Source organism: Hemitrygon akajei, chromosome 1 (genome assembly GCF_048418815.1).
Source record: "Hemitrygon akajei chromosome 1, sHemAka1.3, whole genome shotgun sequence".
NCBI classification, from domain to species: Eukaryota; Metazoa; Chordata; class Chondrichthyes; order Myliobatiformes; family Dasyatidae; genus Hemitrygon; species Hemitrygon akajei.
The window spans coordinates 88,344,947-88,358,751 of NC_133124.1; the positions used below are offsets into that span (position 1 = coordinate 88,344,947).

The 13,805-nt window shown below is 45.4% G+C and overlaps 1 protein-coding gene across 14 annotated transcripts in view; it reads right to left on the reverse strand.

Moving 5' to 3' along the window:
* The window catches only part of LOC140728571 (receptor-type tyrosine-protein phosphatase mu-like), a 994,862-nt gene that overhangs the window by 631,711 nt on the left and 349,346 nt on the right, over positions 1–13,805 (reverse strand). For all 14 annotated transcript variants that reach the window (XM_073047511.1, XM_073047621.1, XM_073047608.1 and 11 more), the window contains exon 4: positions 1,231–1,309. In XM_073047511.1, coding sequence (XP_072903612.1) covers positions 1,231–1,309 — 79 coding nt within the window. The remainder of the gene's footprint in view (positions 1–1,230; positions 1,310–13,805) is intronic.

Consider the following 13,805-nt stretch of genomic DNA (forward strand, 5'->3'; position numbering starts at 1 on the left):
GTGCAAACTGAATCATCTGCAGCTCAACATCAGTAAGACAAAGGAGACGGTGATGGACTTTAGAAAGACTAAGCTTGCACTGCTCCCTATCACTACTGATGGTGAGGATGTGGATGTGGTGAGGACTTACAGGTACCTGGGAGTGCAGCTGGATGACAGACTTGAGTGAATCACCAACACAGAAGTTGAAGGGCCAGAATCACCTCTACTTCCTGAGGAAACTGAGATCCTTTGGAGTCTGCAGGTCTCTCCTTCACATGTTTTACCAGTCTGCTGTTGCCAGTACAATCTTCTCTGTGGTGGTGTGCTGGGGCAATGGCATCATCACAGGTGACACCAACGGGCTCAATAATCTGATTAGAAATGCTGGCACTGTTACAGGAATCAAACTGGACACACTGGCAAATCTGAACAATGTTTCTCACCCTCTACATGGCTGAACAAAGGGACAAATTTAGTAATAGACTATGACAACTGTGCTACTCCAAAGAGCACTGTGTGAGGTCATTCTTCTATAATGAATCAACCTATAGTCAGGAAAATGATGACCCCTCCTGTTAGACTGTTTGTGACAATTTATTATTTTTATTGTTTCTTACTTCTCCTCTGAATTGCAATTTCTTTTGGGATCAATAAAGCATCTATCTATCTATCTATACAACTAATTCCAACTGCATGATATTTTGCAGTCTTCCTTTACTTAAGGAAAGGTTAAAAATTGCATGTTCCCAAAATCTTTTAGGGTCAGTCTGTCAGAGGAACTCTAGTTTAGTGTTAGCTGATATTGCAGAATGTGTTAAGATCACGTCAGTATTTTTATAATGTGACATGCTTGGAGCGAAGCTAATGGAAGGACAATGTGACAGAAGCTCATACCTGCTGTTTTATAAGGAAATACATTGTGTCTGACACACTCAACATAATAACTGTCAAGACACATTTTCCTGATGACTCAAATATCTAATACTTTTTTCCTTAAAAAATTATAGAAAATTCAAGAGTGGAAAGAAAGAACAACCAGTTTCACCTGTGGACAGAAATGGAGAACCATCCTGCATCATTTATTTCTTTGCAATGTTACTGCTAAGCAAACATAGTAGGAAAAATGCTAGTGGCATATGACAAGTGGCAAGGATGCTCTTGGAAGATAATAATAGGACCGGGCAAAGCCAACATGACCTTGCATTGCTAGGCACTGAATTTGGACAAAATAATCTGTTTGCTACTTACTGCATGGGTGTCCTTGGATTTTCACTTCATCAATAGCAATGTACCCAGGCTGACCTGATGTGACTGCTTCAAACACAACCTACAAGAAATGAAACAATTTTGTTCAATAAAACTTGGCACCACAAATATGCAAAATTCTACTGTTCATTCATAAGGCTGCAAAGTCAAAAGGAAAGGTAAGGAACATACTCAGGATTATGAAGTATCAATAATAATACATTGTTTATTATGCACATCTATCATAGGTAATCAACTCATTGCTGGTGCATTCAGGCTAAATCATGTCACAAGCACTTCTTCATAAACAGTCCCCAACCAGTTCAACTCACTCAGAGTACCTGCTGGGAAAATAGCTTAATAATTCCCACCCTATGATAACATTTGAGGTGTGAACGTAACTTTCATTATTTGGAGAAATGATGAACAACCAGGTAACATGATCGCTATGCTCATCCTCTGGAATCAATGTTGAATGAAGTGTGGCATATTGAGAAAAGCTCATTCATTCAAATTAGTGAGATGACACTTTCATGCTTACTGCCCTGCAGATGTACAAACCTAGATTATTTAGTCAGGTTGTAATACCAGGTACACTTCATTCAATTACATCTTCACCAATGACATTGCTTTATCCAGATGCATTTGCAATTACAAGTAAAACAGCAATTATTTATGTATTTATATGCAACCATGCAAATCCTGTTTCTCACCCATAAAGTAAAAAGCTTCAAAATTCAAAACCAGCCAGGGCCCCTCTTCCTGATTAGGATTTCTTTCTGACAACAGAACAAGAATAGATGAAGTTCAGTTATGATATCTCGGTTGTACATTGACAACTACCAAGGCATCCCCAAGATGGGGTGCTATGACTGCCTGCTACAAGCCTTAATTTGATCTTTAGTGGGTGACAAAAATGGGCCTATATATAAAAGAAAATAAAAACTCAAAAAGATGAAAATATTGATTACCAGTTACCCACAATCAATTTTGACACGTTGTCTAAAATATCAAGATTATGGTCTGTCTAGAAACAACAGAAGGATCATAGGTCTTTTACTATGCAACAAAATAGTTCAAAATTGCTTCATATCATTTCCAGTACACAAGTGTAAAAGAGAACAAGATCATTGTTACTCGAGATTGATGCACCAGAAAAAAAACAGAAGAAAGAACACAATGATAATTTTAAAAACACAATACATATAAATACTTAAGATGCATCTGGATATGCGATGCACTGGTTCATATTTTTTACTGTTGTGCTGTATGTATGTCATTTCGGCAGTTCTGTCAGAGCTGTTTGTTTTCAGCTTATGTTTGGGTTATTGTTGAAGATAAGAAATGATGAGAAACGTGCCATCCAGTTAGGATGGTCGAATTTAGGGGAGGTTTCTCTGGTGAGGGACACTAAGGTTGGGCTTGGGGCTTTTGTTTGAGAGGATATGAAGAGGGAAGGTGCTGGAGAGAAAAGGTCAGAGGATTCAACCCAGAGCGGAACCATGATTCGACAAAGCCCAGAGTGAGATCGATTGAGGATTGGTGACTTGGAGAAACTGTGAGCTCCAACTTGTGCACATTGGACTGTTTCATTAAAATGGGCCCTTTTCTTTTCTGTTCTTTTCCTTACTAACCCTTTAGTCAAAACTAAGAATCATGAAGAAAATCTTTTAATCATATGCAGTGCACTGTCCATTATTTCATGGCACTAATTTGTAACAGGGTAATGAATTACACAGCATCCACACACACACGGCTGGGCTCATGCCTCAATCTCACGAGTATGGCAGAGCTGGAGGTTGTCTTTCCTAGACTTACGCAGCTGAGGAAACCAGGGTGTTTCACATAGATTTATTGTAAGTCCATAAAGTGATGCTAGGCTATATATAAGTGTTGATCAGCTTTATTACTTGGGGAAAGAGACTGTTATTGAGTCTGGTAGTGCTGGCATGGATGCTACGTAGCCTGCTCCACGAGCAGAGTGGAACAAACAGTCCATGATCAGAGTGAGTGGGATCCTTCATGATGTTCCTGGCCTTTTTCCAACACCTTTCTGTGCACATGCCCTTGATGGCAGACAGATTGGTGCTCGTGAAGCTTTAGGTAGTTTTGACTACCTGCTGTAGAACCTTCCTGTCCCACTGCAGTGCAGGTTCCATACCAAACAGTGGTGCAGATTGTTAGGATACTCTCTATTGTACATCTGAAGAATGACATGAGTATGGATGTGCAAAGTCCAGCTCGCTTCAGCCTCCTCAGTAAGTAGAGGCATTGGTGACAGTGTAGGATATGTCCTGGGACCACGAGAGGTTGTGTGTGATGTGCACTCCCAGGAGTTTGAAATTGCTTGCACTTTCCACCGCTGTGCTGGCATTGTAAGGGGAGAGTGTGAGTGGTGAGTGATACGAGTTCTCTTGAAGTCAATAACCATCTCCTCTGTCTACTGACATTAAGTAGTTATTCGCCTGGCACCAGGCCTCGAGCTCCTCTACCTCCTCTCTGTAGGCCTTCTCATTGTTGTCGGTGAATGAGCCCCACCACTGTTGTGTCACTGGAGAATTTTACAATATGATTGCTCAGGTGTTTGGTCATGTAGTCATGTGTGAGTAGAGTGTACAGCAATGGGCTCAGCACACAGTCGTGGGGGCACCCATCTTGAGGATGATGGGGAAGGAGCTGCATTTGTGCATCCAGATCCTTTGCCTTATGCACCTTGCAACCTGATTCCACACTAGCTCAAGTGCCCTCTCCATTTCTACTTCAGTTCTAGAATCTCAGGCTTAAATATATTCAATGAATGAGCTGTGCAAGGAAAGAGTTTGATAGTTTGAACCTCTTTGCAAGAGAATCAGCTTTATTAGCTCTGAGATATGTCATGAAATTTGTTTGTAGCAGCAGCACAGTACAAAACATAAAAATTATTCTGTTATGATCAATAAGTAATGCAAAAGAGAAATAATGATGTAATATTCATGGGTTCATGGACTTCCATAAAAGCTTCTTATGCTAAATTTCTCCCTTACCCATTGACAATGCTCCAGGCACAGAAATAAAGCCTTTTGGCACTTACTCTCACAATGTGAAAATCTAAGTGAGATCACCTCTCATTCTGTTCAGAGAACATGCCCTGCATCCCAGGAATCTGACACTACACTGATTTTAAGAGGAAATATAGCCTGCTTTAGGAGAACCAAAGTGCACACAATTTAACTCCTTTTAAAAGAAATGGGAAAACCTTAATACAAACAAAAACAGTGACAGGAAATCTGGAATCAGCTATTTTGGGACTCGGTTAAATCAGGGAGACATTGTCAGCAGCATCACGTGGGCAGTACTTGGAACAAATTGCCCCAACAACTATTTGATTTTCATCCCATTGAAGGTGAAAACCATTTGTCACTAATGTGCAATTCAGAATCTCAATCAGATTTATTATCACTAATATATGACGTGAGATCTGTTTTTACAGTGTAATACATAAAAATTATGATATATTACAATAAGAACATATATATAAATAAATAATGCAATGACAGCAAAATAGTGAGGTAGTGAGATAATTTGGAAATCTAATGGCGGAGGAGAAAAAACTGATGCTAAAACATCGAGTGTGCATCTTCAGGCTTCTGTACCTCCTCCCTGATGGTAGTAATGAGGAGAGGGGATGACCTGGATGGTGATGGTTTTTCATGATCGATTCTGTCTTCCTGAGGCATTGTCTTTTGAAGATATGCTCGCTGGTGGGGAGGCGAGTGCCCATGACAGAGCTGGTGGAGTCAACATCCCTCTGGAACTTTTTCCGACCCTATGCCTTCATATCAGATGGCAGCATTGCAACTAGTCGGAATGCTCTCTGCACCAAATTTATAGAAATTTGAGGGAGTCTTTTGTGACATACCAGATCTCCTTAAGCCCCCAACAGCTTCTGGTGACTTTGTGTAATACTTCTTTGATTACATTTTCATATATTCTGATGTTAAATCATTGTCCTGAAACACAACACCTGTTTCTGTCTCCTACTTCACAGATGCTGCTGCCATACATATCCTGATTTTTGTGATTGCAATGACAGAACGTTAAAAATATTGAGCTGTGGTGACCCACTTTCTGCGCAGGCGAACCGGCTCACAAATAGCCAATGCGCGGGGAGAGACTTTGGTAATGCACCTCTGATGTCATTTCCGCCCGGAGAGGGCTGGCGCTAGGGATTAAATGCCAGCGCCGCGAAGTTTGAATAAACTAGTCTCGAAATGACTTACTGACTGCGTGTTGTTATTTCAGCACTGTCTGTAGCACATCGCTACATTGGTGACCCCGACGGTCCAAACAGGATTTGGACCAAAGATGACCGACTCTTCATCTGTTCACGCAGTTTCGCTAAAACTACCGACTTTCTGGACGCTGCGACCAGGCGTGTGGTTTAGCCAAGCAGAAGCCAAGTTCCAGATTCGGCAGCTATCTTCTGATTCCACACGTTACTATCACGTGGTGAACGCCCTTGACCAGGAGACCGTCGCCCAGGTTGCGGATTTCATACAGTCACCCCTGGAAGAAGGCAAATATGAAGCATTCAAAGCGCTGCTCATTGGGACCTTTGGCCTCTTACGGTGTGAGTGGGGTACCCGCCTGCTTCACCTGGACGGTTTGGGAGACAGACTGCCGTCAGCATTGATGAACGAGATGCTGGCCCTGGCTGATGGACACAAGCCCTGCCTCATGTTCGAGCAAGCGTTCATAGAGCAACTGCCCGAGGACATACATCTGCTGCTGTCCAACGCAGATTTCAGCGACCCCCTGAAGGTGGCGGCCTGGGCAGACGTGCTGTGGAAAGCCAAGAGGGAGAGTGTGGCACCCGTCGGTCAGATTACCAGGCCACACGCCCAACAGCAGACCAGACCAGGCCCGGCAGGGGAGCGCACACAACACAGAGGCAGGAGTGAGGAGGCCAGTGAACAGTGGTGTTTCTACCACCAGCGGTGGGGCACAAAAGCCCGCCATTGTCGCCCGCCTTGCCAGGGCCAGGGCCAGCTGCCGCTAATGACTATGGCGGCTGGCCACCAGGACAGCCTCTTGTACGTCTGGGACAAACAGTCGGGACGCCGCTTCTTGGTCGACACCAGAGCGGAAATCAGCATCTTGCCCCTGACGGGGTATGACACCTGCAACAGGAAGCCAAGACCCACCCTGAGGGCCGCAAATGGCAGCACAATATGGACCTACGGCACCCGCACAGTGCAGCTTCAGTTCGGTGCCAGCCGGTTCATGTGGGACTTCACACTGGCCGCCGTGGCCCAACCACTCCTGGGGGCGGACTTCTTGCCAGCTCACAGCCTGCTGGTCGACTTGCAAGGGAAAAGACTGGTACATGCCGAGACTTTCCAGACATTTTCCCTGGGTGAAGCCAAGTTGCCGGCCCCACACCTGGACTCCATCATGCTGTCGGACAACGAATTCACCAGAATCCTGGCGGACTTTCCATCGATTCTGGCACCGCAGTTCACGGCAGCCATGCCCAGACACGGGGTACAAGCACCACATTCCGACCAAGGGACCACCCCTCCATGCCCGCGCACGAAGACTCCCCCTGGAAAAGCTCTGCCTGGTGAAGGAGGAGATCAAGAGGATGGAGGAATTGGGGATTGTACGGAGCTCCAACAGCCGATGGGCCTCCTCCCTGCACATGATGCCCAAAGCAGCCGGGGGTTGGAGTCCATGCGGCGACTACCGCAGACTGAACGAGGCTACAACTCCAGACCGCTACCCCGTGCCGCACATACAGGACTTTGCAGCAAACCTGCACGGGGCAAGAATATTTTCCAAAGTAGACCTCGTCCGAGGATACCATCAAATCCCAGTGCACCCTGAAGACATCCCCAAAACAGCACTCATCACCCCGTTCGGCCTGTTCGAGTTCCTCCGAATGCCGTTCGACCTGAAGAATGCCGCACAGACGTTCCAGCGGCTAATGGATGCGGTGGGACGCGACCTGGACTTTGCGTTCATCTATTTAGACAACTTCCTTATAGCCAGCAGTAGTCGCCAGGAGCATCTGTCCCACCTCCGCCAGCTCTACTCCCGCCTGAGTGGTTTCGGCCTCAAGATCAACCCAGCCAAATGCCAGTTCGGTCTCGATACCATCGACTTCCTGGGCCACAGGATTACCAAAGACGGGGCAACACCTCTGCCCGCCAAGGTAAACGCGATCTGCCACTTTGCCCGGCCCAACACGGTCAAAGGCCTACAGGAGTTCGTTGGTATGGTGAACTTCTACCACCGTTTCCTCCCCTCAGCAGCCTGTATCATGCGCCCTTTGTACACCCTGATGTCGGGTAAAGGCAAGGACATTACTTGGGACGAGGAGGCCGCGGCCGCTTTCGTTAAAGCCAAGGAAGCCTTGGCAGATGCTGCGATGCTGGTGCACCCCAGAAAGGACGTTCCGACCGCCCTCACGGTGGACGCATCCGACACAGCAGTCGGTGGGGTGCTGGAGCAGCTCATCGAGGGGCACTGGCAACCCTTGGCGTTCTTCAGCAAGCACCTACGAACACCCGAACTCAAGTACAGTGCTTTCGACCGGGAGCGGTTGGCACTGTTATGATCCCAGCCCCCTCCTTTGTGAGAATCGCCAGAGCTCTCGTTTCACAGCAAGGCAAAGCTGGCGACTGTGGTCATTGTCTCGTGGAGACACCTTTGTGAATTGGGAACTGTACTACGTGTATACCCTCAGGGCAACGTGGGTGGAGAGACGGAGAGAGATTGCATCATCCCAACCTGATTGACATCTGAGACCCCGTGAGTTCAGATAAAAGAGGGGTTGTAAAGACGGCCCCCCAGACGTACCAGAAGACACACTAGAAATCCTGCGACAGCGTTTAATAGCGACAGCCGGTGGTGGGGTTCGTGTGCGTCTTTTCCTTGCCTGGGATTGGCGACCTCACCACGAAAGAACGGCTTAGCTACAGGGGAGGCCACAAGTGAGCGTCCATTCCCCAACGAGACTCCGAAGAATCGAACTCCTAAAGGTTGGAAAACCCCGCCGGGTATCTGTTTCATTTGATCTCTATCTCTCTCTCTTTAACAAAGTGCACCAAAGCGACACCACAAAAGACGGCAGCTGGTGGAACTGCAGTGACCGCAAGAGACTTTCAGATATACAGCGGACAATATATACATTACCCCTAGACAACGATAGAGTTTATTTCTTATTGGTTATTACTATACCTGCGTTTTAGATTGAGTATTGACGACTTATGGTATCTGAATGTTTGTATTAACCTTACTTTTGTGCCCCTTTATAAATAAAAACGTTTGAAAATGGTACCATCAGACTTCAGCGGACCTCTCTATCTTTGCTGGTAAGTGATCCAGTTACGGGATACGTAACAGCACTGTATCTGGCAATCCGGCATTTCAGGTACTTCTTAGAAAGAAGGCCATTCACCGCGCTCACAGACCACAAACCGTTGACCTTCGTGTTTACGAAGGAGTCCGATCCCTGGTCGGCTCGCCAGCAGCGACATCTGTCCTACATCTCTGAGTACACGACAGACATCCAGCATGTCTCGGGAAAGGACAATGTCGTGGCGGACCAGCTGTCCAGGCCCTGTCCCTGGGGGTGGACTATGCAGCACTGGCGGAGGCGCAGCAGGCAGACGACGAGATGCCCAGCTACAGTCTCGGGTTTGCAGCTGCAGGACTTTCTCGTAGGCCCAGGTGAGTGGACCCTCCTGTGCGAAGTGGCTACCGGCCAACCTCACCCCATCGTCCTGGCAGCCTGGAGGCGGCGAGTTTTCGACTCCATACACAGTTTGGTGCACCCATCTATCAGGACAACCGTCCGGCTGGTCTCCAGCAAGTTTGTGTGGCATGGACTTCGCAAGCAGGTCAGCGAATGGGCCAGAACGTGCGCACAGTGCCAAACAGCCAAGGTGCAGCGGCACACTAAAGCCCCGCTGCAGCAGTTCGAACCCACATTCATGTGGATATTGTGGGCCCCCTACCAGTGTCCCGAGGAGCGCGTTACCTCCTAACTATGGTAGACCGGTTCACAAGGTGGCCAGATGCGGTCCCGCTCACCGACACATCTGCCGATTCCTGCACCCGAGCACTGATTGCAACCTGGGTAGCACGCTTCGGGGTACCGGCCCACATTTCCTCCGACAGAGGCGCCCAGTTCACCTCCAGCCTGTGGTCGGCTGTGGCCAGCCTGTTGGGAACGCAGCTACACCACACTACTGCCTACCATCCACAGTCGAATGGACTAGTGGAATGCTTCCACCGTCACTTGAAGGTAACTCTCATGGCCCGCCTGAGAGGACCTAACTGGGTGGACGACCTTCCCTGGGTCCTGCTTGGAATTCGCACAGCGCCCAAAGAGGATCTGCATGCCTTGTCTGTCGAGTTGGTGTACGGCACACTCTTGGCTGTCCCAGGAGAGTTCATACCAGCCCCAAGGGGGCAAGAGGAAGAACCCGCAACGGTCCTGGACAGACTACGCAAAAGGCTCGGCAACCTGACCCCTGTACCGACTTCACAGCACGGACAGACCCCAACCCATGTACCCAAAGACCTGCAGAACTGTAAGTTTGTGTTAGTACGAAGGGGCAGACACCGGGCACAGCTACAGCGGCCGTACGAGGGGCCGTTCAAGGTGATCAACAACAACGAGTCCACGTACATTGTGGACATTGAGGGGAGAGAGGAGGTTTTCACGGTGGACCGACTCAAACCAGCCCATGTGGACTTGGCACAGCCGGTCGAGGTTCAGGCACCGCGGCGCAGAGGCAGACCGCCCAACATTTCCGCCCGGAGAGGGCGGGCACTAGGGATTAAATGCCAGCACCGCGAAGTTTGAATAAACTAGTCTCGAAACAACTTACCGACTGCATGTCGTTATTTCAGCGCTGTGTGTAGCACATCGCTACACAGCACTAAAACTTGGAAATGGGCCCTTCAGCCCATACCATCTTTGCTGACCATGATGCCAATTTAAACTGCACATCTGCCTATACGTAGTCATTATCTCCCTGTTCCCTTCCTACTAGAACATAGAACAGGACAGCACAGAAACAGGCCCTTTCTCCCATGATGGTGTGCCAGACTAATTAAACTAGTAATTAAATGGCTAACTGAACTAATACTTTCTGTCTACATACTGTTCATATTCCACCATTCTCTGCACATTCATATGCATAACTAAGAGCCTCTTAAGCAGCACTCTCACATTTGCCCCACCACCACCACTGGCAGCTCATTCGAGACACCCACAAATACCTGTAAAATAAAACTCACCCCACACAGCTCCTTTGAATTTATACATTTTCACCTTAAAAGCATGCACTCTAGTATTGAATAGTTTCACCCTGGGAAAAGACCCTCACCATCTATCTATCTAGGCCTTTCACCATTTTGATAGTTTTATTAGGTCATCACCTCAGATGCCTACAGTAAATAATGCAAGTTTGTCTAACTCGGTATTGTTTTATATTTGTCACATGTACTGGGATACAGTACAAAGCTTTTGGTTGCATGCCATACATAATTACATCAAGGTTGTAAATAGAATGCAGAATGTGATGTTGAAGTTATAGAGAAAGTACACAGCATGTAGAAAAATAAACCATGAGGTCCACCACCAGATAGATTGAGAGATCAGAGTTCAGAAGTTCACCTTTTAGTGTATGAGTTGAGATGTTCAAGAGTGGGATAAGTGGCTCTGGCTCATCAGACTTGGGTGAGGTAGATTCATTCTCATTCTCTCTCTCTCTCTCTCTCTCACACACACACACACACACACACACAGTGAGGGTAAGACTAGGAGGATTTGGCAGGAGAATGTGTGGCTGAGGAACTGGTGCAGGGGCAGGGGTTTGGATTTATGGATCATTGGGATCCCTTCTGGAGAAGGTATGACCTGTACAAAAGGACAGGTTACACCTGAACCTGAGGGGAGGGGGTCCAATATTCTTGCAGGCAGGTTGATTTTAAACTATCTTGGCAGGGGGATGGGAACCGGAGTGATAGCGCAGAGGATGATGCAGTTGGTTTATAAACAGAAGCAACGTGTAGTGAGACTCCTCGCAAGGAGAGGCTGATGATAGGGGAAAATTGCAGTCAACAGGATGAGTTGCAAATGAAAGAGGTGAATATAGAACTAAAGGTGTTATACATGAATGTGCACAATATATGGAATAACGTCGATAAACTTGTAGCACAGTTATAGATTGGCAAGTATGATGCTGTAGGCATCACTGAATCATGGCTGAAAGATTATAGCTGGGAGCTTGATGTTCAAGGATGCACATTGTATCGAAAGGATACACAGAGGGGAGGGCATTGCTCTGTTGGTAAAAAAAAATGGTATTAAATCATTAGAAAGAGGTATGAGAAACACCTTAATAAATTTATGCGACATCCTGAGAAGTACTGTGATCTGAAGCTCCCAAGTAAACCTCCACCAGTGAAAGATACAGTAGCTCTCACTTCACTTCCAATACTTGGATATATGGAACAAGGAGCAGCAGTATCAATAACTAAAGCATTAACAGCTGTGGGCTGTCTGAAGCCAAAATATCCTTTCTTAAGTATGAGGAAGTCTGCACTTCTCTATATTTCATATCATCTTAAAGCATACAACCCAAAAAGCTATGACTATGTGAGAAAGAAATACAAAAAGAAGTTGGAGCAATATGAAGAACACTGTGAACTCATCAGCTACCTTGGATCAAAGATGACTAGAAAGTACAAAGAACCCAAAGATAGACCCATTGACTTTGATCACAAATTACAAATGTTTCTATCACTCAAAAATGTAGAACCTACATTAACAAGTATTCCTTAGAAGATTTATCTTTGCTGAATCTTTCATAGTTTTCCAGATTAAACCATCTTTAGCCAGAAAGCATTTGCCAAGGAACATGTTACAATAGTAATTATTGGATTTTACATTGTTAATTATAAAAAAGTTTTCATTGTCCTGCTGTTTTATGTTTATTCTCCCCATGGCATGAACTTTTAACCAGCCTTGAGTTTGCATGCTCTTCCCAGATCTCTTATCAATTGGTCTCATCAGGTTTCAAGTGTAACCCATAGGACCTCAGTAGTGTTTATATTGTGATTTCCCTCCCCACCATTAACCATTCCTAGATTAAATACTTATGGGCTGCCTGCATTGATCATCATGATTTGGAACTCACTTTGCAGAGAATGAAGCTTTGCCAAAAGTGTAATACATTGATATACCTGTATATTTCATTTATATACCATCTTAGTATAGAGTACTGTTTATTTCTCAATGTGCTTGTTACACTTATTTCCAAAGATTTTTACATTTTATTATTTTTACTTAATAACCAAAATTTCACTTTGTATTCATTTGAAATAAATGATATATTAGAGGCAAAAAAAAGAGGTGACATAGGGTCAGAAGTGTTTGAATCATTGTGGATAGAGCTAAGGAATTGCAAGAGTAAAAAGACATTGATGAGAGTTGTATACAAACCCCAAAACAGTAGGTAAGGATGTGGCCTACAAATTACAACAGGAGATAGAAAATGCATTCCAAAAGGGCAATGTTGCAACAGTCACTGGGGACTTCAATATGCAGGTAGATTTGGAAAATCAGGTTGGTGCAGGATTCCAAGAGAGTGAATTTCCAGAACACCTGTGAGATGACTTTTTAGAGCAGCTCATGATTGTGCCCACTAGGGGATCAACTATTCTAGACTGGGTGTTGTGCAATGAATTGGAATTGATTAGAGAGCTTAAGGTAAAAGAACCCTTAGGGTAAGTGATTATAACTTAATTGAATTCTCCCTGAATTTTGAGAAGGAGAAGCTAAAGTATAAGCATTACAAAGAAGATACCAAAAGTTTCTTCAAATACATAAAGTGTTAAAGAGAGGCGAGCATAGATATCGAATCACTGGAAAACCATGCAGGAGACATAGTATTGGAGGACAAGAAAATGGCAGGTGAACTGAGTAAGTATTCTGCATCAGTTTTCACTGTGGAAAACACTAGCAGTATAGTGGAAGTTTCAGGTGTTAGGGGTCATGAAGTGTGTGAAATCACCACTACCAGAGAGAAGGTTCTTCGGAAACTGCAAGGTCTGAAGGTGGATAAGTCATCTGGACCAGATGGTATACAACCCAGGGTTCTGAAAGAGGTGGCTGAAGAGATAGTGGAGGCATTAGTAATGATCTTTGAAGAATTACTAGACTCTGGAATAGTTCTGGAAGACTGGAAAATTGCAAATGTCATTCCACTCTTTAAGAAGATAGAGAGGCAGAAGAATGGAAATTATAGGCCATTTAGTCTGACCTGAGTAATTGGGAAGATGTAGGATTCGATTGTTAAAGATGGGGTTTGGGTGTACTGGAGGCACATGATAAAATAGGCCATAGTCAGCATGGTTTCCTCAAGGGAAAATTTTGCCCGACAGATCTGTTTGAAGTCATTGAAGAAATAATAAGCAGGATAGACAAAGGAGAATCAGTTGATGTTGTGTACTTGGACTTTCAGAAGGCCTTTGATAAGGTGTCACACATGAGGCTGCTTAGCAAAGTATGAGCCCATGGT